The sequence below is a fragment of the Pinus tabuliformis genome, chromosome 7 (genome assembly GCF_031772625.1).
Source record: "Pinus tabuliformis cultivar Carrire ecotype Pingquan chromosome 7, CPIR1, whole genome shotgun sequence".
Classification (NCBI taxonomy): domain Eukaryota; kingdom Viridiplantae; phylum Streptophyta; class Pinopsida; order Pinales; family Pinaceae; genus Pinus; species Pinus tabuliformis.
Window position 1 is genome coordinate 432,373,748 of NC_142293.1, and position 25,985 is coordinate 432,399,732.

Here is a 25,985-nt window from a genome sequence, read left to right on the forward strand (position 1 = left end):
TACATGTGAATTGAAAGAATAAGTTACGTGAAGTATAATTTGGAAATGAAATACTGATTCACCCTCCTCCCCCTCTCAATATTTCTAACAAACTTTATTTGTGTTGTGTTGTGGGTGGTTGGCACCAGTGGTCTTTTGTGGAGGGTTGCACAAGCCTCCCGTGGTATTATGCTTGGGTTAAAGAGCTATGTTGTGGACCTCTGATTCTAGGTTTGTTGTTGGTTTGGTGTCGAGAACATGTGTTATATTAGTCAAATGGTGGAGAATATAAGGCATGTGTATTGAGTTTGTGTTGCCTCATGTTTGTGTTGGCAGTCTGCTTTCCAAGTATAGTTGCTTCATTTGGGGCTATTGTGATGACTCATTGTGTTGGTGTCCTAGCCTGGTCGTAGAAGATAGAGTCTGCTATGTTTGTCCTTTTGTAGGTAGGGTAATCCCTATAAAGATATCACTGAACCCCTCAATGAATTTGGCATGCCTCCAAGGCAACGTCAGAGAAGCATAAGGGGTGGTGGAAGTGATGCTCGACATGGGTAGAGAGGCGCGAAATTGTTTCCCCATGAATCTGTGGCATCCTATTTCAACATTGTCCCTCCTGACATGCATCTGGAAATAAGAGAATTAGAGGTGAAGGTGGGAGAAGAAAGGAAGTCACTATCTAATTTGAAATTGCTTGAAGATTTGGGTGGATGGGTCCTAGATCCTGAACACACTAGAGGCAAGAAAAACATTTTTTGAATTCAGAGGCTCTTCATTGGTAAATGAAAACACTATTGGACTTAGTTCTGAGAGACAAACAAGTCAAGATATACCATATCTTTGCATCTCTCGAGGATGTCAAGAGAATGTTAAGGAACCTATGCTTGAATGTGGACGAAATTGATGCATGCTTGAGACATGTTGAGAGCCATGTACCTTGCAATTTGGAAGGTGGTGACCATGGTGACCTGCCTGGTTCTAGCATTCATGGACTAGTTTTGAAGTGATGCAGTTGGTTGGTAGTGGTCGATTTCCTAGATGGTGGTTCTCTTGCTCCAATTTGGCCTAGTATGGGCATTGCTCCAGAGGGATTACGACGATGTATGATGTTGCAGCCTAGTATTTGGTGTTGGCCATGTGCCTTCAGTTTCCAAATGTCATTGTGTCTCCTATTACATATGTTTTGAGAGGAAGCTTTGGTTGCCTATATATCTATTTGATAATGTAATGTTTTTTGAGTTTTCGCTAAGCTTGTAAGTCCAACTCAATAGTGTATATGTAAATATTAGTATATTAGTAACTAGTTTTTGTTAGGTCTATGCCAAAGAAGCAAAATTATTCTATTGGAATTCCCTTATCCCACAATAATTTATCTATATATTTATGTTTCTTTCACTAATACAAAGTTTTCAAACTAGTAAAAAAAATAGAAAACCCTTGTTGACCAAAATAATAAAAAATATAACCGGCTGCAGGCATAATAATTAGACAACGCAGTAAAATAACTTTAAAAAAATACTCTTTGATAGCTAAACATCTTTAATAAATAAAAGCATCATCAAAAGTGCAGCTAGCAAAGGTCCTTCCTACGGCAATTGCAGTTACTCTATCTAAAATATGAACTATTGATACCCACTGAGGATGGAGAGTTCCTTCCTACAGTAATTGCAGTTACTCTATCTAAATTATGAACTACTGATACCTACTGGGACGGAGAGGATTTTAGACGAATAAGCATGTCAAGCACTACGTTCATCGGCGGCCTGAGATTGGGAGCAGATCGAGTGCAAAATGTGGCAATCTCCATCATCTTCACCATTTCATCCTTCACGTTATTATAATCACTGCTACTTCTCAAATCCTCGTCAATTATTGCATCCAATCTCCCTTCGTTCGACATGCTCGCAACCCGTGTAGTCAGATGTACAAATTCTTGATCGTCGTCTTCTACCGCTGGAGGCTTTCCGCTTACCATCTCAAATAACACCACTCCGAAGCTATACACGTCTTGCTTCGTTGATGCTTTCACTCCATACCCACATTCTGCACAAAACATTAATCTTCGGAGTTTATGACTATTCGCATGAAATGGAATATGATTTACTAGCACAGTAATAACAATAATGAGTGCGAATCATTTAGCTTTGTAAAGAGAAAACGTATGGAGATTTAGTACCGGGTGCAATGTAGCCAAGAGTTCCTCCAAAGAGAGAACTTGATTCAGAATCTATTGATGGATTTTTCAGTAGCCTGGCAAGTCCAAAATCTGCTATGTGTGCTACATATTCATCATCCAGCAATATGTTGGCAGACTTTATGTCGCAGTGAATTATTGGAGGTTCGCAGTCGTGGTGTAGATATTTGAGTCCCTCTGCCACGCCCACTGCAATGTTGTACCGAGTCCTCCAGTCCAGCCTCTGATTAGGACGTTTCGATGCTCCGCCCAGATATTCCCACAACGATCCATTGACCATGTAGTCACACAAAAGAACTATTACCTCATTCGTTCCATCATGCTCTGTTATCAGGTCCCGATGACGCAGGATGTTTCTGTGACGGGCGTGCTTCAAGGATTCGATCTCGTGCCTCAGACTGCGATATCCATTATCGTCTACTTTTAAGCACTTGGCCGCAAGGATTTTGTCTCGTCCTGGAATAACGACCTTGTACACCATCCCGGATGTGCCAGAGCCGATGACGTAATCATCGCTGAAGTTCTCAGTAGCTTCTACTATATCTCTGTATTTGATTATACCTCGCCCATCTGCCGAATTAATACCCACTGTAGCATCTTCATTGTTCTGTCGCTCCTTCCTCGACCTTGATATTTTTATCATGTACATCAGCGCAAGGCTGAAAATGATTATGGTCCCAAAACAGGCGATGGTAATCCCCGCCACTCCCACCGAGCTTATTCTTTTCTTATTACGTGCAACTTCTGCATCGGAACAATTCTTGGTTGTCGGAGGTCCACAGAGACCTGGATTTCCCTCAAATGCATTCTGCGGACCTTGTAAAAATTTCCTCAATGAAGGAATGCTCCCTGTAAAAAGGTTGAAAGAGAAATTGAAATGATCCAGGCTCCTCATGTCTAGGAAAGACTGAGGAATCTGACCGGAGAGCTGGTTATGGGAGACGTCCAAGGATTCAAGTAACGTCAAGCTTCCAATCTGAGGAGGAAGAGATCCTGAAAGATTGTTCCAGCTTAGATCTAACCCATATATGAGAGTGTCTGCTAGCATTCCCAACTCCAAAGGAATGGTCATGCTCAGTTTATTTCTAGCCAGGTATAGCTCGCCTAATCGTCTGCAATTCCCCAATGAACCGGGGATCCTTCCTGTCAGTGCGTTTACGCTCAAATTTAATTTCTCCAGCATCTGAAGGTGACCAACTGCTGCCGGTATGCTGCCTTCCAACGAGTTTGCGCTGAGATTTAAAACCTCTAAATTAATTAAATTTCCTATTTCTGGAGGAATCGTTCCAGTGAGATTATTTCGGCTCAGATCCAGTTTTCCCAGTTTTCTCAAGTCTCCTATTTCAGCAGGAATGACGCCGCAGAGATTATTGTCCGCGAGCAGAAGATTAGTAAGGTTCTCCATCTGTCCTACGGAAGAGGGTATACTTCCATGGATTTTGTTATGAGAAATCTCAAAGTAATTCAAGTCGGAGAGCTTAGAGATGTTACTCGGTATGAAGCCCGTGAAGAGGTTGTTCTGCAGGCGGACGCGTTGTAGTGAGACGCAGTCTTGTAGAAGGCCGGTGATGTTCCCCTCCAGCCGATTGTCGAAGATGGCAAGCTGGGTCAACGACCTACCGCTGCACAACCCCGAAGGAATGGATCCATTCAGTCCGCTGGAAAATGATTCCAGGTACTCCAGGTTGCTGAAGCTGCCAAGTCCAGAAGGCAGCGGACCTTCGAAGTTGTTATCGTAGAGAAACAACTCTGTCAGATTGGGAAGACGGCCGATTCCTTGAGGCAAAGTGTCTTCAAACTTATTCTCTGATAAATCTAGCTGCTGCAGGCTTGTAAGATTGGAAAAAGATGAGGGGATCGAGCCAGACATGTTATTGGAAGCAAAGGACAAGTGTGTCAAAATCTTCAGCCAGCCCATTTCATTTGGTATAGTCCCAGTCAGATTATTGGTAGATGCATCAAACGACTCCAATTTCAGCAGTCCGCTGAAAAATCCTGCAGGAATTGAGCCTGTAAGATGGTTCTGATAAAACCATAGATGTCTCAGATTTTCCAACCGAGCTATCTCCCTTGGTATCGTACCATGTAACAAGTTCTTGTAAACAGCAATGGTTTCAAGGCTGCTGCAGTTGCCGATAGAACGAGGGATAGTACCCGTCAAATTGTTGCCGAACAGGGACAACGTAACAAGATTTTTCAAATTCCCAATTTCCCAAGGAATCCTTCCTCGCAATCCTGATTCTTTCAAGATCAAAATGCGCAGTTTAGTGCAATTGCCTATTTCGGGTGGTACAGAGCCACTGAAGTAGTTGGACTCTGCCCTAATGGTATCGAGATTGGCAAGCCTTCCCAGAGACGATGGAATGACACCACTGAGTTTATTTGTATTTAACGACAGAGTAGTCAGGCTTACGAGATTACCCAGTTCAGATGGAATAAAACCAGAAATATCATTGGTACTGATATTCAGAACGGTAAGAAGGCTGCAGTTCCCGATATCCGGAGGGATGAAGCCTGTGAAGGAATTGTTAGCGAGATTGAGTTGACGAAGCTGAGAGCAGTTGGCTATTTGGCCAGGAATAGCACCCGACAAGTTATTGCCCGAAAGATCGAGCTTCTGCAGGGCAGGCATCTTTCCTATTGCACTGGAAAGACGGCCAGACAGACCTCTATTTGGTAGGGAAATTGAAATAACCCGCCTTACATGGGTGCTGCACTGCACACCTTCCCACTTACATGGATCCACATCGGAGGAGCTGTCGTTTGTCCAGCTTGAAAGAACATTCTTTGGAACCACAAAGGATGACTTGATTTCTAAAAGCGCGGCTCCATCTGCCGACAGAGCGTTAACGCAGCAAATGAGTGCAGGTAATCCGCCAAAATAGTGGAAAGCATTGCAAAGTAGAAACACTATCAAAAACAGAAAATTATATCCTTTCAATCTCATCATGCTCTGATGCTTGGATCATAAAACTAGTATAGGATCACGAATTGGGTAACTGTTACTTGAGTAATATATTGGCCAGTGCGGTGCTATCGCATACAATTCAAAAGAGACGGAGTCAACCTGCCATCTTTCGCTGGACAGAAAAACCCACATATTCATAGAGAGAGAGAGAACGTGCCGTCTTTGACCAGGAAACATCCGTTATAATTGAGACCTCTAATTATTTCTTTGGTCGTCGTGATAGACGGTAACCATACCCTACGCTGTAATTCACTGTCATGACCACAGTAATGTTTTACCTTGTCATTTAGATTACTTGAATTATGAAAATTTCAAAATTGGAGTTTGTCATTTTAACTTGATTTCAAAATTGGGGTTTGTAATTTTAACTTTTGGAACAAATTATTATCAAAATAGCCCAAACATAAAAGAATTAGATTATTGCTTTAACCATTAAGAGTGCCTACAGGGTATATCAATCACTTTTATTTGAATAATTGGAAAATTAATGATGCCATAGATCATTAGATATCAACTCATGGATGGTTTCCATATGGTTATCATGGAGAAATTAGAAATACACAATCAATACTCTATTAATTAGACACCTTATACTACATAAACATCCATAGTCCCAAGTGTAGTACAAATATGTACAAACATAAGTGATGTTGTGAGACAAGACAGTCAAGTTTAGATATAAATTAGGGTTTATATATAGATCATGAGTTGAGGATATTTTTTTTAAATAAATGAAGTGGGAACCTGACAGATTGATTAATTACATAGATGTGTTATTTTCTTAATTTTATTTACTAATATTGATTCATGCATAATGTTACAAAGGAGAAAATTATATTATTTGGAATTGTTGATCAATTAAAAAGGAGCAGAGTTTCATTTCGGTAGATGCTTCTATATTTTTGGTGGTTAACTTATTTTTTAAGTTTTAAAAAAATGGATTCTTAGCTATATATAAATTTATTGTCCAACAAAAAAATAAAAAATAAAATTCATATTATTTTAAATAATATATATTCTTAATTTAAAATTAAAAAACCATACCATATAAAACACATTTTTTTTTTAAAATAATCACAATAAATTAATTTCTCTTGTAAAATAGCAAAGTATCAAAGTAAAAATTTCATAAACTACTATTTAATATGCCAATAAATTAGTTCTTGTCTTTTCAAAACAAACTCTAAAAAAACCCTACATAAAAATATATAAATATATAGGCTTTGACCACCAAAAAAAAGGCCCAAGTTAATGTCATATAATATTCATAAAAATGCAGAATCTGCACATCTATTGTTCTCCTTGACAACCACTTACACTCTCTAAAATTATTTAATATGTCCACATTCTCAATAGTTACAGCATTGCATTCAAAAATTAGTTACTCTTTAATAACACCACTAAATTGCATAGGTTCTTTTCAAAACAAAATCTAAACAACTTACATAAAAATAATTGACATTAACAAAAGGAGGAGGGAGCCTAATTTGACCTCGTAGAATGTAGAGTGTCTAGCCTAATTTGATCCTGTAGAATGTAAAGTGTACTATTTAATATACCCACGTTCTTGGTAGTCAGCAAGATTTTTTTACCATGCTTTTCCTAATATTCGAAAAGAGATTATTTAAAATTTGGAATCCAACTTCTTGTTGAAATTAATGTTTCTATTTCATATAGTGAGTCTCTAGGCATCAGTTTAGAAGCTACTGATTCTTATGTTGTCAGTTGGACTCATGATTCAAATGTGTCATAGCCATGTATTATGTCCTATATATTTATAATTCTTGTGATAAAAAAATACTGAAGAGTGATTTGTATTGTGTGCAATTACACTCTGTACTTTGGATCTCAATTTCTAATATGGTAAACTGATATTTGACCAACAAAAGGGCATTTGTCTTTGGCAGCCGAAAGTGGAACTTCTTTGGATCGATGACTGAGATTGTGTAGAGAATATGTGTCAGAATTTAGGATTAGCTGAGCATTGAGAAAATTGCGAACTAGAAAAGGCATGCTGCAAATTTAACCCACCAACACTCTGTGTTAATGCAATCTGTGTTTTTCTAATAGATTTTTGCAGCCGTTTTATTTTTTGATGCATACGCTGCAGTGTTGGTTGTATGCCTGTATGGGTGTCTTCTCATTTTGATGTGATCTGTGCAACATCACTGTTTCAGTTAAAGTTTGAGGAGCAGCGGATCTATGCAATTTTTGTAGTTGCAAGCCGATAAGAGACAGTGTGTCATCGCTGTCAGATTTTGAGGATCAAATGTTGACGTAGGACGATTCAGTTGAAAGTTGTTGAACGTTGTTATGCTTTGTTGGCTGGATCTGCGAGTATAGAGATTTGGTTGTTGTTGTTGCGAGTGGAGGTGTTAAGGTGAAGCTCCACGGGAGGAAGCGTTGACATTTATCAGATCAGATCAAATCGATCGAGGGAAATTCACGTGTTGCAAGCTAAATTGCAGAGCGGTTCAATCTCATGATCTCAGTTTGAGTATGAGCTCTATTGGCCACAGAGAGATTGCATAATTTCTCCAGTATCATCAGTTTCAAGCAAATACGGTCAATCTGGTGCCAGTAACGTGGGAGAAGAATCAGATCCGTAGATCTCAGATTTGAAAAAAAAAAAAGGTAACATGGACTCTCTTCCTTTAGAGAAATTTAATGGCATCAATTTTCATACCTGGAAAGTTAAAATTCAAATGCATCTTATGAATAGAGGTTTGTGGAGTATAGTAAAAGGAACCGAAAAGGCTCCTATTGATGCCAAGCTTTTCGTTGAATGGGAAAAGAAAGAAGACAAGGCTAAGGCTATAATTGGATTGGGTCTTTCCAACACTCAAATGCATTTGATTGATTTAACAAAATCAGCTTATGAAATCTAGGAACATTTGAGTAAGCTATTTGGGGAAAAGGCTATGAATGCAAAGTTCTCCTTAAAACTGCATCTCTTTAGTCTCAAAATGCATGATGAGACACCTCTCTCTAATCATATAAATGAGTTAATGTCTCTCTTTGGGAAATTGGCTAAAATTGGTGCTAAGGTAGAAACAGATGATGCTAAAGCAATTCTATTAAATAGCTTATCTCCCAAATATAGCAATATTGTATTCACATTAAGCCAAATGTCTTCTCAATCATTAGAAGGAATGGTATCATCAATTTTCGCTGAGGAAAAAAGGGCAAATACAAAAGGAAGGTTCAGGCTGGCGGTCAACATGAACTTGCACTATTTTCCAAAGGCAAAATGAAAAAAACAAAGGGTTCAACATAATTCTTCTACTGTCACAAATATGGACATACCGCCTAGAATTGTAGAACTCGTGCAAGGGATATTCTAAATGGAAAGGAAACTGCAAACATAGCCAACATGGATGACATGTCAGAATCAGATAGTGATGAGTGGCCATCGGAATCACCTCTCAAGCTATTTTAAAAGTAAAAGAGATTTAAGTTCTTCTATTGTGTGGTGTGAGTTGATTGTGTGTTTTTTATTGGTTATAAAATTGATGGTTCTTAAAATGGAAGCCCCGGTGTCTAAAACATCAATTCTTGTATGTTTGTAATGTTCGTTATAAAAAAGGGTTGGTGGTTCTTAAACTGGAAGCGCCGGTATTCGAAACATCAATTCTTGTGTAAGGTCAAGTTGTTTGATCAACTCTTGAGCACATTCAGTATCCAAACCTCCATCCTATCAACTGACGGATAGCCGAAAGAGAAATATCTGACAGATGGTGGTTGGTCCATAGGATGGTTCATTACTTGACAGCTCTTATCGCGGAAGCCCCAACAAGTTGAGGTGTCAATATTGTTGATCTTGCAAAGTTCATCAACGATGGTCAGAGGTGGTTACATTTTAAATGGAGGTCAAGTAACAGCTCGAAGATGTGGTGGTGAAAGAGCGGTGTTTGCGAGATTCCAGAGTGGATGTGGGTGTTGATGAAGACCAGTCAGACATATATTTATTTATTGTTGTTGTAATATGTTTTCCATGTAAGAATTAAGGGAGGGTGTTGGAAGTAATGCTTCCATGTCATATGTAGTTGTCATTGTGAGTCCCTAGGCATCAGTCTAGAAGCTATTGATTCCTATGTTGTGAGTTGGAATCATGATCCAGATGTGTCATAGTCAGTGTATTATGTCCTATATATTTGTAATTCTTGTGATCAATAAAACATTGAAGAGTGATTTGTGTTGTGTGCAATTGCACTATGTGATCTGGATCTCAATTTCTAATACTCGCCTTAAAAAAACATCCGCAAATCACTACTACCCATTTATCCACAAATAAACGCTAGTGCTAATCTTGTATTCAACCAATATCTTCCCAAAAAAAAAGCCCTATCTGTCCCTCTAGTGCCACCCCTGTATTCAAGCTAAATATCTTCAGAATTTTTTTTTCCATGTCTCAAAACTCAGCTCTTAATAATTACATGTGATTTCATGTTTTATTTTAATGGAAACAAATCCCCTATCATGCTCGTGCCGACCATGTATTCCATCCAAATATCTTCAAAGAAAATTCTTTCTCTTGGCACTCCACTCGGAGTAACATTTTACAATTTTATATTTCATTTTACTTGAAACAAATCTCTAATGAGAAAATTCTAACCATTTACACACGTTTCCTTAATTATCATTGTGTGTATACCTTAAACACTTAATCTTAGAAGAGAAACAAGCAAGTTCCCTATCATTCTTATGATTATAACCCAAACAAATGGTGATAGAGTGAGACATGCAACAAATGTTAGCTAAAACAAGCTTATCTCACTAATTCTAGACTTCATCTTCTATTACAGTATAGCTCCTATGAGAAATTGATCATATATAGAGTAAGGCATTGTCTATTGAGGCCACAAATTCACCTAGAAAGTTATTTTTCGTTGGAATCTTGTGATTTTTATTTTCAAAAAATATGATCATAGGGGCGTTTGAATCATTTTTTTGATGGTGGAAATGGATTCGTCACAATCAAAAACTCCCTAGGCACCCAAAATCCTGAAGTTTGACAGTTGTAACTCAGATTTCCCAAAATTTATGTCGAATTTTCGCAAAAATCATGCCGAATTCCCACTATTTTCCAAGCGAATTTGTGGCCTCCTTAAACTACTCTTATAGAGTAATCATAGGCATGCAACTTCGAAGGACTTTTTAGTCTTCATAAGGTAAAAGTTCAAACAAAAATCCTAAAATATTTGAATTTGGTTCACTTATTTTAGTTCACAGGAGATTATACGATATAATTAATCATATTTATATATCTATAAAAATATTTCTAAAATTGAAATGTACAGGTAATTTTGCTTCATAAATAGGTGGCCAAATCTAGTTATTCCCCACAAAAACAAACAATAGATATTGAACAGGGTTTTCTCTTATTTTAACTTATATTTTTTATAGCACTATTGTTGCTAACTACAACAACTTCAACCGAAGACTCCTCATGCCAATGCTAGTGATGAAAAAAATTGTATCTACTATGCTTGAATCCATTAACAGTCATTTCAACTTTTCCATGGTTTCTCTTTTAATCTATTTCCTAAGTTTTCATCTTGACTCCAATTACTATATTATGAGTAATCAAACATTCATATTTTCACACCAAGTGAGATTTGATGACTAGATGGGAATAAAGAAAAATAAGTAGTGGCATTGGCTCACCTTAGCTACAACCTAGGCAGTTGCCCAGAGGATGTAGTCAATCCAGTTTGGAAAGTAGATATGTCCCCCAATGCAGCAGCATGAGGAACACAGTGGTTGGGGTTTTCAGGGGATGCATGACATTGTGGGTGGTTCATTGGAGGGTAAGGATGAGCATAGGTTGCTTGGTTAATTATCAGATTATCAAACATGTCTCCACACACATTTCTCATAGTTGAGAAAACACACATTATTCAAATTTGGTCACCTACACACAAATAACATACCAATTTCAATGGTTGAACTTGGAGATTTAAATTTACCTAGATAACAAGGAGCATTAGTTAGCACTCAACGATTCTTGAACCTCCCTGAAAACCTAGTAAGTATCCAAAATCTTGTTCATCAACATGGTGGAATCCATAGACGTGTTCTTGTTGAATACCTAGTCAATGGTTGGGTACTTGATATTAATTTTTAATATGATTTGAATCCTTATTCCATAGTTGCATACTTAATATTAATTTTTAATATGAAATGGATATGTGACATTCAAAAAATATTAATAAAAAAAAATCGGCATCTACCATAAATAAAATATTTCAATATATATTGTTAAGTAAATTATGTCAATGAAAATGGTTGGATTTGGCTATGCAACTATGAATTTTTTTTTATGCCAAGCCCTCATATGATCTAGGGTCCCTCTTCCTAGATTTGGGGCCTGCCACGACAAACGCCTCCCTCATCCTTGGCACATAGTTTGTATACACTATGTCATGGAGGACAAACTCGTTGACTTAGAGGACCCATATGAATACGTCGATTTTTGGGCCCACTAGCGTGAAGTAGCTCAAAATTTTCCCTTGCCACTTGGTTAAGAACCTCTGACATGCATACAGACTTCCCCGAGAACTGATATCAAGGACCCAGCCACACATCCCCATTTTGGTTTGGTTCCTACCTGTTTCTCCTCCCATCCTTCTTCCAGTTTCCTGTGTGACTTTTTGATGTGGGAAATGCATAGTGGGGATCCATATCCTACCTGATAATCATCCCTCTAGTTGGAAGGGAAGGATGTAATGAATATCAACAAAAATTGTGTAAAACATAAGGCAGAAGAGCCAAATCTTGTATTAAGTGAAGGGATAAAGCTCAACAACATTTCCAGAATGGAAGAGACAACTGTGGTTAGGAATTTTGCAAGCAAGACGATGATTATGTCTATGATGAGGAATTGGAAACAAAAAAATTTCCCCCATTCTGGGCTACTCACCTTAAAGTCTAATTCTAGCCAAGGGTTGGATGGGTTGGCTCATGGAATCAAAAGAATATTTGGAAAAGCTTCTCCAATTGTGATGGTAGTGTGGTTTGGAGACACTCTTCTTAAATAATTGATCGACTAAACTCGATGCCCATTTAGAAAGGCTCTTGGTGGTGCCCATTTAGGTACATTTGTTGGCCCTCCCTCCATATTTCTAGTCAGACGATGTATCTAGAGAAAATTAGGAACATTTTGGGCTTCTACTATGAAGCAGATAATTCTTACAAGAAGACATGATACATCGCATGGCTAGAATCCCGGTGGGCTTAAATTTTTCTTTTAGGCTCCCTTCTACCATCTCAATTCAGACCAACTCAAATATTCACAAACAGAAACTAGAATACGAAGGGATTCTATATAAATGTGTGAGGTGTCACTCGTATGGGAATCTCAGAGAATATTTCACACTCGATAATTCAAGGAAGAAGTTGGTAAGAAAAATTCCAAAGGCCTTGAACTCTAGTAGTTTCCCTTCTCCAATTTCAGAGGATTATGAGCAAGGATAGGGAAAAAGGATTTGATTTGATTCCTTCCTACAACTAAATTTTACCCATGATATCAAATTCAAAAGCATCGATGGATGCATTGGAACCTCCTCTAGAGCGAATCTCTATCTCAAAGGTTCCACAAATTGGAAACAATGGTTTCTATTTTGGGTATGGATGTTTCCGCATGTTATAGGTCATTTTGTCATATCCAACCAAATGGCCTTGAATCCAGATCAATCATCATCCATTCACACTTTGCAATCATCCCCTACAAAGAAAAAATAACTTCCTTTCAAGTTCCAAGAATCCCGGATTACATTGGCCCAAAACCCTATTTTTGTGGATTAGCGGACTTCCCTTTAGGGAAATCTGTGATGGCATAATTTGCACACATGAAAACTGTGTTTATCAGTGTAGGTTGCTTTCTTAAAAAGTGCGATGATAGCTAGAAATGAGTAAAAAAAAATTACTTTCGAATTTTCCCTTTCTAGAATCTTCAAAAGTGGTTTTAACCATTTACTGTTGGATCAAATATCGAGCTCCTAATATTGAGGTATTATCTCTTATCTCCTAGAACTTACCTCCCCCTTATGTGGATCTAAGCCCTAGAATGGTAAATCCCAAACCACCTCATTTACCCTATAAATTCACTACCTCCCATAAAGTCTGGGTTGCCTTTTGGAGACTCTTAGTTATGCCCTCCTGCTTCTCATTTGTGCCTATAGGCCCATAATCCATCCATGTACTTGAGGTGTGATTGAAGGCTTGCTATTATTGCAAAGGAAGGAGAAGATAGTTGGGAGAGATCTAAAAGGTCAAGGCCTACAAGGGTTGTAATCTTTTCCTATCTTTATTAATACAAAAGTTCTTTGTTTCTCCTATACATTATGTCTTACTTATGCATATTTAGAACATGAATCCTTGAATTCTTGTTTAGAGTTGTTTGTATATGTTATCTTGTATATTTGGTTTGCTTGTTTGTTTTCGATGATTTGCAGGTTCCACTTATAGAAATTGGAGTTGGAGCTAGAGATAACAAGTAAGGAGAAGGAGCAAGCTTTCATTTTATCCCAAGTTGTTTTCAAATGTCTCAAAGGAAAAAATTGCAGTTTTGTCTTGGTTGTTTCTAGGATTAGCCACTAGGCCTAGGGAAATTGCTTTTGTTCGCAAAAGGAATTTATTGCATGGTCGCTTCTTAGAGATTTCCCTAGTATTCCCCGAGTATTAGAAGTGTGGTCTAGAGGCTCACATCAACCCTTTTCATTAGCATATGGAGATCATGCTAGTGACAAACCATCAACTAGTGATAATAAGGTTTACGGGAAAAAAGGATAAAGCTAAATTTCCCTATAGGTTATGTGAAGGAAGTCATCAAACTCAACTTTTCCCTTATATGGATGAATCCTAAAAATTGTTGGAAAACCTTAATATTTCTCAACAGCAACTTCTAACTCGTTAGCGCAAGCTTTCCCCCAATCCTCCATTAGTGGATGAAGTGATTGATCTGAATCTGTTGAAAATGTAGCAAGAAAATCTAGTTTTGACTTTGCCTTGGTTAAGCTAGATTAAAATTTGAATTTGAATTTCAGCAAAATACTTGGAGGTAGTTAACTGAGGTAACATGGTTCTTTTCACTAAGTTAACTCAATTAATTCGATTTGGAGACACTTGAGTTCATTTCTACATGATTGATTGTTATTTTGTAGGAATCTATTTCAATTAAGTTTAGTTATTTTTAGTTAAACTAGTTCCAACTGTTGGGAAAACTAGTGTAGGTCAAGTTGTGGAAGTGGAACTTCAACCAAACTGAGTGATCAGCTAGTTAACTAATCAATCAAACCAAAATATTTGATGCATGCAAAGAATTCAAGTTACCCAACTGAGATTGGAGTTGAAGGGAAGCACAATACCAATTGTAAACTAATCCAAGTTGTATAGGTGGTGCATGTAGTCAAAGGATGGGCCTACAGGAATTGCACAATCCAATTGAGGAATTTCCCTAAAAAATAGGGGCTAATTCCTCAATGAACAATGCAAGGAAATAGGAGCTTGGAGGCTTCAAAATTTGGCTAAATATTGGTCAGATTTAGTCAGTCAGGTGGAGGATAGAAGAAACAAGTGCAGGTTGTGCTCAAGCTTGAGAAAGCATATTGTATTCATCCAGATACTTTGATCAATACAATGCAGATAGTAAGGGGATTTTAGAAGTTTCTTTCCCCTAGATAAATCTCTGTGCACGTGTGATGTTTCTTCTTACATGTTAACGATTTGGATTTGCTTCCATATCATGAATTTGCTTCCATAGATCAGTAGAGTAGCTTATAGTATTGTGATTTAATAAATTTCTAGAGGAGTTTAGAATCTACACATTAATTTCTACATGGTATCAGAGGTAGTTTCACAGTAGAGAAGATATTTCAAAGTTGTATTTGCAAGAGATTTGAATTTGAAGATTATTGTTATAGGTTTTCTTCAGGACTGGGAAGATGGGTTTCAATGGACTCATGCTCGAGTATGCCTTGGAAGGCACATCAAACTTTGTTGCTTTGAAGGACCACGTGGAGGAAGTATTGGATGAAAATGGGTTGCTTAATGGAAGAAGGATGTGCCTAAAGTGAGGAGAATCTTATTGGAGGGAGTATGGGATGATATTTTCTCGAATCTCCATGAGAAAGAGACTCTGTTCGCGATGTAGAAAATATTGACAGAGTTTCTCGAGAACAATAGTGACCACAGGAAGTTGGCACTCAAGAAAAAGCTTCAAAGCATTAAGATGAAAAAGAATGACACAATTCTGCAGTACTTGAGCAGGTTTACACAGCGTCATGATGAACTTGGCAGGGTCGATGTTAATTTCCCTGACTAAGACATGGTAGCTAATCCTTTTGGGTATTCACAAGAGCTGACATAGTTATCAGGATTCAGTAAATGGTAGAGAGAAACTACCAATTTGGGAGCGATTATGATCTGATCTAGTGCAGGAAGAAATAAGGAAGAATACCAAAGACGAGACTTCATCCAAGGGCGAGGATGAGGAGAATTGTGCCTTGGATGGAAAGGAAAATAAAGGGAAAGGAAAGAAATCCCAATCCAAAGTGGAATCTAGTCAAGGGGGCAATAAGAGAGACTTGTCCAGAATCAAGTGCCTTCACTGTCATGAATTCACGCATTATGTCATGAAATCTCCACACAAGAATAAAATAAAGAAGACCTCAGGAGGAGCAGTAGGTGAAGCTTTGGCTTCACAATTCGAGCTTGATTTTACTCTCATTGCATGCATGGCCAACACAGTGATGGGAAGTTTGTGGTATCTCGATAGCGGTGCCTCATTCCATATGACGGGGAACAAAGATTTTTTCAGTGACTTGGAGGAGAAAGATCTCCAGATGCACATTGAGATGGGAGATGATGGAAGGTACAACGCGACCGGTATTGGCACAATCACCTTTCAGAGGGAGTCAGACTCCCCTCTCAGGCTCAAGGATGTGAAGTTTGTACTGGGTCTAAAGAATAATCTTGTTTCTGTCATGGTGTTGGAAGACCATGGCTACGATGTGATATTCAGCAAAGGAAATTCATTCCCATGACACATCGCCATGGGGAAAGTGAAGCAAATTGGGGTTCGAGTGAAGAAGCTCTACAAGCTAGATGTGGAAGATTGTGTTACTTTGAGCACAAATGCAGAGAAGGTGCAGATCTGAGATGTCACCGGATTATGGTATAGAAGACTTGGCCATTTTCATCATGGAGCTTTGAATATCATGCAGGAGATCACCGCGGGCCTCCCCAAAGGAGCACTAGAGCAACATAATATATGCAAAGGGTGTACCTTTAGGAAGTACACAAAATCCACCTTCAATGATCAGGACAACAGGGTGCATGCAACCCTTGAGAGGATCCCATTTGATGTTTATGGACCTTTCTCGACAACCTCGACCGCCAAGCATAGGTATTATGTTATATTTGTAGAAGATTTCTCACAAAAGTGTTGGATTTTCTTCATGCAGAAGAAATAACAAAAATTCTCCGAGTTTATTGAATTTAAAGGACTTGTTGAGAAAGGAGCTGGCAAGAAAGTGAAGACTCTAAGGAGCAATAACAAAGGTGAGTTCATGTCGAATGACATTAAAAAAAAGTGCAAAGGAAGACATTCGATGGGAGTTGGAAGCAACCCACAACCCACAAAAAAATGGGGTGGCTGAGAGGAAGAATAGAAGTATTGTGGGAGAATAAAGGGCGATGTTTCATGGATAAGGCCTACCTCTGCACTTGTGGGTTAAAGCATGCAACACGACAGTTTATTTTTAGAACAGGGATCCTCATTGGATTTTTGGGATGAGTTCAAAACAAGAAGATTTTAAAGGGAATAAACTAGATGTGTCACACTTTAGGATCTTTGGAGCATCAATATATTTCCATGTCTTGAAGGAAGCAAGGAAAAAGCTAGAGCCAACAACAGAGTTGGGGATATTTGTGGGGTACAATAATACACCTCACAATTATCATGTGTACCTGCCATCACTCAAAATGACAGATGTTCGAAGGGATGTGAAGTTCAATGAGGAAAAGGAAATGAGGTGTTCTCTTGAGAGGGAGCTTCAATTTCATGTAGATAAAGATCTTTTGACTCCAAAGGAAGAACCTCAAGAATTTGTGGAGCAGCCACAAGCAGAGGAGCAAAGAGTAGAGATAGCCATCAAGCAGAGATATCCAGAGAATCAAGAAAACAAAGTAGGGAAGCTAATGGATTATTGCAGGATGTTAGAGAGAATGTGAGAACACCCACATCACAACACAGGTAGAGGAGGTCACTGGATCGATACACCGACTACATGGCACTGATGACTAAGCTAGTAGAGACATAACCAACCTCATTCAAGGAAGTAGTAGAGAAGCATGTATGGGTTGATGTTATGGTAGAGGAATATGATTCCATTGTCAGAAATAGTGTTTGGTAAGTGGTCCCAAGACCAGCAGAAAAATTAGTGGTAGGTTCAAGATGGATTTACAAGGTAAATCATGTAGCAAAAGGAATCGTAGAGAAGCACAAGGCCATTTTGTGGCCAAGCGGTACTCTTAGGTAGAAGCAATTGACTATGAAGAGACCTTTGATCCTGTAGCAAGGTACTCTTCCATCAAATCAATTCTTGCTTTGCCTGAATAAATTGGGTGGAAGATCCACTAGATGGATGTGAATAAAAAATTCCTCAATGGAGTTATTGAGGAGGATATGTACATCAAACAATATGAAGGTTTTGAGACCTTTGACAGAGAGTCACAAGTGTGCAAACTCAAGTGAGCATTGTATGGGTTGAAGCAAGCACCCTGTACTTGTTACACTAGGATCAATAGCTACCTCACCAGTTTGGGATTCACCAAAAGTGAAGCAGATGGAAACCTTTACCACATTTTGGTAAAAGGTAAATTTTGTATTATTGTCTTATATGCTGATGACTTGATTTTGAGCGATGATGAACAACTTATCAAGTCTTGCAAGGAGGTCCTTGCAAGAGATTTCAAAATGAAGGACATGGGTCTCGTGCACTATTTCCTTAGTTAGGAAGTATGGAAAGGAGAAGGGGAATTGTTTGTCTCTTAGGGAAAGTATACCAACGAGATACTTCACAAGTTTTGCATGGATAGATGCAAAACCATGGAGACTCATCTAGTGACCAATTGGAGGAAAGAACATGCCACTTTAGGTGAGGAAGTGGAAAGAGCATAACACACAGCCAAACATGTGTTGTGTAGTCAACCAGTTGAGCCAAGCCATGGTTCGACCAACCAAATTATTTTGGAGGGATGCTAAACATGTTCTATGGTACCTCAGTGGCACTACTCAGTTTGGACTATGGTATAGATGGATAGTAGAGTAAAGCTATGTGGCATCACAAATGCAGATTAGGTAGGGAGTCCATCAAACCATAAGAGCACATCAAGAGGAATTTTTAGTGTTGGGTCTGTAGCAGTTTCTTGGTATAGTAGGAAGCAGAGATCTGTGGCACTCAACTTAGCAAAAGTAGAGTACATGGCTACCATTCAAGTAGCATGTCAGGCGATTTGGATGAGAAAGACTCTTGTTGGGTTATTTGGTCAGATGATGGATCCTACTGTGATTTACTGTGATAATTAGAGTTACATCAAACTCTCTGAAAATAATTATTTTCACGATCGATCCAAGCACATAGATATCCAGTACCACCATCTATGATATTGTGTGTAGAGGCAGATCATGTTGTTGCAGTACATTCTGACAGAGGAACAAGATGTAGACATTTTGACAAAAAAATTGTCAAGAGGTAAATTCGAGTTCCATAGAGGCAAGATTGGGGTGGCAGATAATCCCTTTCTTTCTAAGAGGGAGTGTTGAAAATGCATCAAGAAAATCTAGTTTTGACTTTTCCTTGGTCAAACTAGATTAAAATTCGAATTTCAATTTCATCATAATACCTAGAGGTGGTTAACTGAGGTGACATGGCTCTTGTCACTCAGTTAACTTAGTCAATTTGAGTTGGAGACACTTGATTTCAGTTTTAAATGATTGATTGCTAATTTGTAGCAATCTATTTCAGTTAAGTTGAGTTATTGTTAGTTAAACTAGTTCCAACTGTTGGAGAAACTTGTGGAGGTCAAGTTGTGGAAGTGAAACTTCAACCACACTGAATGATCAATCTATTAACTGATCAATCAACTCAAAATAACTAATGTATGCAAAGAATTCGAGTTACCCGGTTGATATTGGACTTCAAGGGCAATGCACTATTAGTTGTAAACTAATCAAAGTTGTACAAGTGGTGCATGCAGTCAAAGGACGGGCCTACAGGAATTATGTAATCTAATTGAGGAATTTACCTAAAAAGAAGGGGATAATTCCTCAATGAATAGTGCAAGGAAATAGGATCTTAGAGGCTTGAAATTTTGGTTAAGTATTGGTCAGGTTCATTTAGTTAGGCAAAGGATAGAAGATACATGTGCAGGTTGTGCTCAAGCTTGAGCAAGCATATTGTATTCATCAAGATTCTTTGATTAATGAAATACAAATAGTAAGTGGTTTTAAGAAATTTCTTTCTCCTATATAAATATATGTGCATGTGTGATGTTTCTTCTTTCATGTTAATGATTTGTGTTCCCGATCATGAATTTTCTTATGCAGATCAATAGAGTAGCTTCTAGTCTTGTGATTTAGTAAATTTCATGAGCAATTTAGAATATACACATTAATTTCTACAAAATCCATCTCCAGTCAATCCTACTCTCCCTGAGCGTTAATCCCATGATTCATTTTCCATCCAACCATTGGTTGAGAAAGTTATCGACTCATTTTCATCTTCTGTAAATTGTACTCTCCCTTTAGAGAGTGAAGTTAATACCACTCAGGTTCTTCTTGTTACTTCATATCACACTGAACAAGGGGGCATTTCTCTTGTTCTCATGGAATCCCATCCAAGTAATGAGGTCATTTTCTTTGATTGGAAACAACTACATGCCCTTCCAAATCATGGTGAAGGATTGTGATAAGAACATATATCGTATTGTTATAGACGAAGGAAATTTTGTTAGTATTCTATCCTTGCCTACTTGACAAGCTTTAGGTTCCCTGCAAATTGCATCCATTAGTCAGAATCTCTTGGCTTTCAACAGAAGAAATAGTGAACCTTTAGGGATCCTTCCTCAACTTACTATTACCTTAGAAGGAAAAACTATTTGTATTTATTCTATGGTAGTGTAAGGCCCCTTGTATTTCAATTTGATCCTTGGGCAAGACTATTTTATTCCATTAATGTTGTCATGCCCACACTCAGTTCAAGTGATGTCTTTCCCACATGATGAAAAAATTGTGACTATTGACCGACTTTCATTCATTGCTCCTAATTTAATTTCCAACCATCGAAATTCCCTAAACATTCCTAATATGCAAGTGGTATCCCCCTAGTGATAGGTTAATTATGTGGCAACCTATCTCGTGCCTACACCTATTGATGAAGAAGAACGTACTGTTTTATCGAATTTTTTTAACCTCGATCTAGTAGGTGATATGTATTCCTTTCAGAATATTGTTCTTCCATCTGATGAAAACCTCTTGGAATCCATGATTAAGCCTTTGACATGTATTCCTTCCATAACCTTGGCCTCTTGGAATCCATGAAAAAGGTAAATAACAAACCTATGAGAAGGGTTCCCTTTTTTGTGTCAAGCTCGTTAAAAAATGAAAAAAGGTTCCATGAGCATAGTTCTTTCACTATGTCAAGCTCATTAAAAGATGAAACAAGTGACTATGAGCATGGATTATTCTATGTTTCAAGCTCCCATAAAAATGAAACAAACCTATGAACATAGTTATTTTTCTGTTCACCTTCATTTCACCCCCCCATATCACATGATCCTCTTCCTCCCTTCCTAGTGAAAATATTTCTATTAGTAACCAACAGTCTATCTAGGTCCATGAGAAGAGTTGGAAGATGAAATGAAGTTGGGGGGGAATGCCTCTACCATTTTTCTAGGGGAAATGTATTTCTCTCAAGCATAGTTTTTCTTTGTTTCAAGGTTGTGTAAAAATGAAACCTATTCTGAGCTTAGTCTTGGTTCGCCATCATTGTGCCTTAGGTCTGACCCTATCAAGTTGTGAAATTATCCCTCTCTCTTATGCATGTCATAGCTTGATGGTAGAGACTACCTAATCATGGATTCCCTACCATAACACATTTTTTCCATCTAGGTATCCATGCAGTCATTTTATATTTTTGAAATCCCTCCTCTGACCTGCTATGATCTAGAATCTAAACCCTTTTCCCTCTTCTTTGTCATATTTATGGATTTACCCTAGAAGGATTCCACAGTTTATCCCTCATGATTTCCACTTTTTATCTACCTGTTTTTGCAAGATGAGCCTTGTTTTTCTCATTCCATTGTCACCATATGCTTGGCCTCTCATTCACTTTCACTTGGTGTTTTACCCTTTCTTGGAGGAATCACTACGATGAGTGGTCTTATTAGCCCACCTCTTTAACTCTACTTGTTTTGAGTAGTTCCATCGTGACCAGAACCAGTTGCTACCCTTTATACCACTCATTCCTCTAGGTGGAGTCCTCTTTAAGCTCTTTTTAGACTCCTAAAATATGAAAATATTGCCGAGTACTTGTCTCTTTCACAGTGGTTAAAGTAAATGAAAGGACATATGCCCAGTATAAGTTTAACCCTTTTCTGGACTGGTTGGACTATTTATAAAAAAAGAATACTTTAGTCAAACATGGCTAAAAGGTTCTCCTGGGTGTTTCTTTATGCAAGTTTTGGGCCTAAGAGACTAAATACACGAAAATGAACCTTTTGGAATTTTATTTTTTGCCACCTTTTCAAACTCTCTAAACATGAAAAAGAAGTCAAGTTATACCTTCACTGGGCTCGTAAAACTATAAACATCATAGGATTCATCAAGCATGATGATACCAAACCACTTCTTCCCAGGGTTCGTTAAAAATACTTGGAAGGATTCATTTGAAGGGTGAAGTTATAGATCAAGCATATTTCATCCTCCTCAAGCTTGTTAAAAATAAAGAGGTACTTTCCATAAATGGTGGGGAAATTGGGAAAAATAGGGTACAAATCCTATTTATGTTAGCGAGTCACTCTTAGACATGACACTCTTTCACCTTCATGATTGTTTTGGTTTGGGGAATCTACTTGCCTCTCTATTGATCACACCTCATTGAAATCCTTCATGATGGTATTTGAGTTAATGTAGCCAAATCCACAAAAGTGTCGCCGATATGTTCAAGAGAATACTACCTTTAGTTTACATCTACTACAATACCTTTATCATTATTTCATCTCTACCACCCTTGAACCAGCTCTAGATCATCACATTCTATCTCAAATCTTGATTCTTGTTTTGTGTCATTAATGGGGGATGCATTAAGGCCCTCCTACGACAAGTCGCTTACTATCGACATCAACACATTATTCAGGAATTTGACTTAGAAACTCCCTCCAGTGCCTTAGAACTTGCATACCTCAATGGAAAGTCTCCTCGCTTTCGGAGATAGGTTCTCATCTGGCCTTTGACTTGAAGATTTTGTGTGGTGTTCAACTTCATCTCATCTATTCACACCTCATAGATTGCATTCTTGTGTCTTGAGGGCCATTATCATTATTGGTGGTTCCTCACTCATCTGTTAATGCCTTTCATCATTGGTCGGTAATTATATGGTGTCTACCATGTTCGAATCCAGCACATCTATTCACATGGTTAGACTCATACAATCGAGTGATGAGGTAGAAGACCTAAGATCTAGTTTCATCCATCCGAGCTATGATTTTGGGATTAATACAAGATTTACAAATTATGATGGCTATGGTCATATAGAAACTCATCCAATCATGGGTCCACAATATGTCATTAGTGGACGTGACTTTGATCATTATACATATAAACTAGCTTATATGTTGAGTACGGGTATGCCTACCTAAAAAGTGATATCATGATGATAATGTATTGTAACAATCAATTGGTGATCTCAACTAGTCGATTATTGATCTAAACTTTTCACATGGTAAAGCACTTCAGTCCTCAACCACAACTTATGAATTTGTACTTTAGGGAGCAATCCGTTACACATGATTTTTCCACATCCAACCAAATGGCCTTGAGTCTGGAACAATCATAATCCATTCACACTTTGAAATCATCCCCTACAAATATAAAAGCATGTCCTTTCTATAAGCTCTAAGAACTTGAATTACATTGGCTAAAAACCCTATTTTTGTGAATCAACGCACTTCCCTTTAGGGAAATCTGCGATGGCATGGTTTGCACACATGAAAAATGTGCTGGTCAATGTAAGTTTCTTTCTCAAAAAGTGCGATGATAGCTAGAAATGAGTAAAAAAAAAAAAATCGAAGTTTCTCTTTTTAGAAGCTTCAGAAGTGGTTTTAACCATTTACTATTGGATCAGATCTCAAACTCCTAATATTGAGGTCTTATCTCTTATCTCCTAGAACTTACCTCCCCCTTATGTGGATCTAAGCCCTAGAATAGTAAATCCCAAAACACCTCATTTACCCTATAAATTCACTACCTCCCATAGAGTCTGAGTTTGCTTTTTGAGACTCTTAGTTATGCCCTCATGTTGCTCATTTGTGCCTAGAGATTGAGAATCCATCCATGTGCTTGAGGTGTGATTGAAGGATTTCTATTGTGGCAAAGGAAGGACAAGATAGTTGGGAGAAATTTACAAGGCCAAGGCCTACAAGGTTTGTAATATTTTCCTTCCTTTATTAATAGAAAAGTTCTTTGTTCTCTTATACATTATGTCTTGTTTATGTATATGTAGGACATGAATCCTTGACTTCTTGTTTATATTTGTTTGTATATGTTATATTGTATATTTGGTTCTCTTGATTTTTTTGGAGGATTTGCAGGTTCCACTTATAGAAATTGGAGTTGCAACTACAGCTAAGTAAGGAGAAGGAGGAAGTTGGCATTGGATCCCAAGTAGGCTTTCCTTCCCTATTTCAAACATATCTAAGGAAAACATTGTATTTTTGTCTTGGTTGTTTCTAGGCTAAGCCACTAGGTCGAGGGAGATTACTTCTATCTGCAGAAGGAATATATGCACAAAACAACTCCTCTTCTCCCTCCTTTTCTTTTAATGTTTGTTCCCCTCCTTGCAATGTTGATTCATCCCCTGATTCCTCTATTGTTTGCGCCATTTCAATCTGCCAAAAGATTATTATTCCTCCTACCTCCTATGGTATTCCCCTTTACCCCTGCCCAATCCCTCTCAATCCTTTGTTTCCTATATCAAACCTTTATATTCTACTGAAAAGTCCCTGTCTTTGATGAGCCCCAAAAATGTACAATTATTTGGGCTCATTCAACCTCCTAATTTGGCTTAGTCCACCATTCTCATTTGTTTATTGCATGTTTTTGATTATTTTTATGTTAATAGAGTGAATTTGGTTAGTCATTATGCCAACAAGTCTAATGGGTGCTTTGTGTAGCCTTTTTGGTCAACTTGGAGACAAAATTGAAGGTCTTAATGAGCACTTGGCAGCCAAATTCGTGGGAGAACAAGCTAGAGGATTTGTAGGAAAGTGTCCCCCTCATTTATGGGCCCTTACCTCGAATTCTCCACCATCAGCTCGGAGTTCAAGGGCCACCGAAGCAATCAGCTCAAGGGCAGCCAAGCAAGTCAAGTTGGACTGCTGTTAACTACAAGTCTTGGGCAGCCAAGTCCCTAAATTTTAGGAGGACTGTTGGGTCCTCAAATTGTATAAATAAGAAGGCTTAGGGCCTCATTTTGTAGCTAGTTGGTAGTCATCTTTGGTATTAGCTAGTTAGTCAATTTGGTTAGCCAATTAGTCATTTTGTTTGAGTTAGCTAGTTTGTAGTTTGATTTTTATGCAATAGAATAGCTTTGCTTTCAGCTCATGCTCAAGCTCTCCTTGTGGACAGTTTTGATGTAACTTTTCATTTCTTGATTAATAAAGATGGATCCAGCTTTGCACCAGCTCTAAATCTCTCTTGGGAGGCTGTAGCTCTTGGGGTTGGGCCCATCTCAAGCGCCCAGTACCTCCCTTGTTTATATTCATGTGTTTGCTGCGTTCTTGAAATAAAATCTGCTCTTTAGATCTTGCTTTGTCATTGTAGTTGGTTTTGATGGGTAACGTAACTTTTTATGCTTAGAATCGATTGGTAGGAGTTTGTATGCATTTAGATCTTTTGGCATGTTCTTGCTCCCGTGATGTATATGGTTCTCTTTTCAAACAAGGCTGTTGTTTATTCATTCATTAACAGTTGGATTGAGTTAGCTAGGACTTGGTTTGTTTGCAAGAATTCATTGATTTGTTTGAATGAGCATTGTGCAGGGCATCTCTATCACCTTCATCACCTCCTCGTTCATCTGAGCCTCGTTCAGGTCAGCTCCTCCATCACCAAGTCTGTTTCTTCATCTCCCATTTGCTCTTTTGCCACGTAACGCTACCTTCTTGCTTTTCCATTGCCTAAACCTTCGTTGATGCAAGTCAGCCTTCCACATCATCTCACCACTCCATCCATCAGTTCCTAGGTCACTTCAGACCCCCATCCTACCTCCATAACCATCCATGCATCTTCCATCAACCATCCATCCTCAAAAATCCAATTCGTAAACATCCTGTAGAAGAATTACAGAACCTTCGTTGATGCAAGTCAGCCTTCCACATCATCTCACCACTCCATCCATCAGTTCCTAGGTCACTCCAGACCCCCATCCTACCTCCATAACCATCCATGCATCTTCCATCAACCATCCATCCTCAAAAATCCAATTCGTAAACATCCTGTAGAAGAATTACAGAACATCCTGTAGAAACTTCCTGTAGAAACCCCTGCAGACTTCCTGTAGAAGT

General features: G+C 38.2%; 1 protein-coding gene across 1 annotated transcript; it reads right to left on the minus strand.

The window, feature by feature from the left end:
- Positions 1-1,681: 1,681 nt before the first annotated feature.
- Positions 1,682-24,305, minus strand: LOC149247809 (uncharacterized). Its single transcript, XM_089445743.1, has 5 exons — positions 24,185-24,305; positions 4,760-5,083; positions 4,595-4,687; positions 2,156-4,450; positions 1,682-2,022 (listed from the first exon to the last, which is right to left on the minus strand). Exons 1-5 carry the CDS (start codon positions 24,303-24,305, stop codon positions 1,682-1,684), a joined length of 3,174 nt encoding a protein of 1,057 aa, XP_089301869.1.
- Between the last annotated feature and the right edge of the window lie 1,680 nt (positions 24,306-25,985).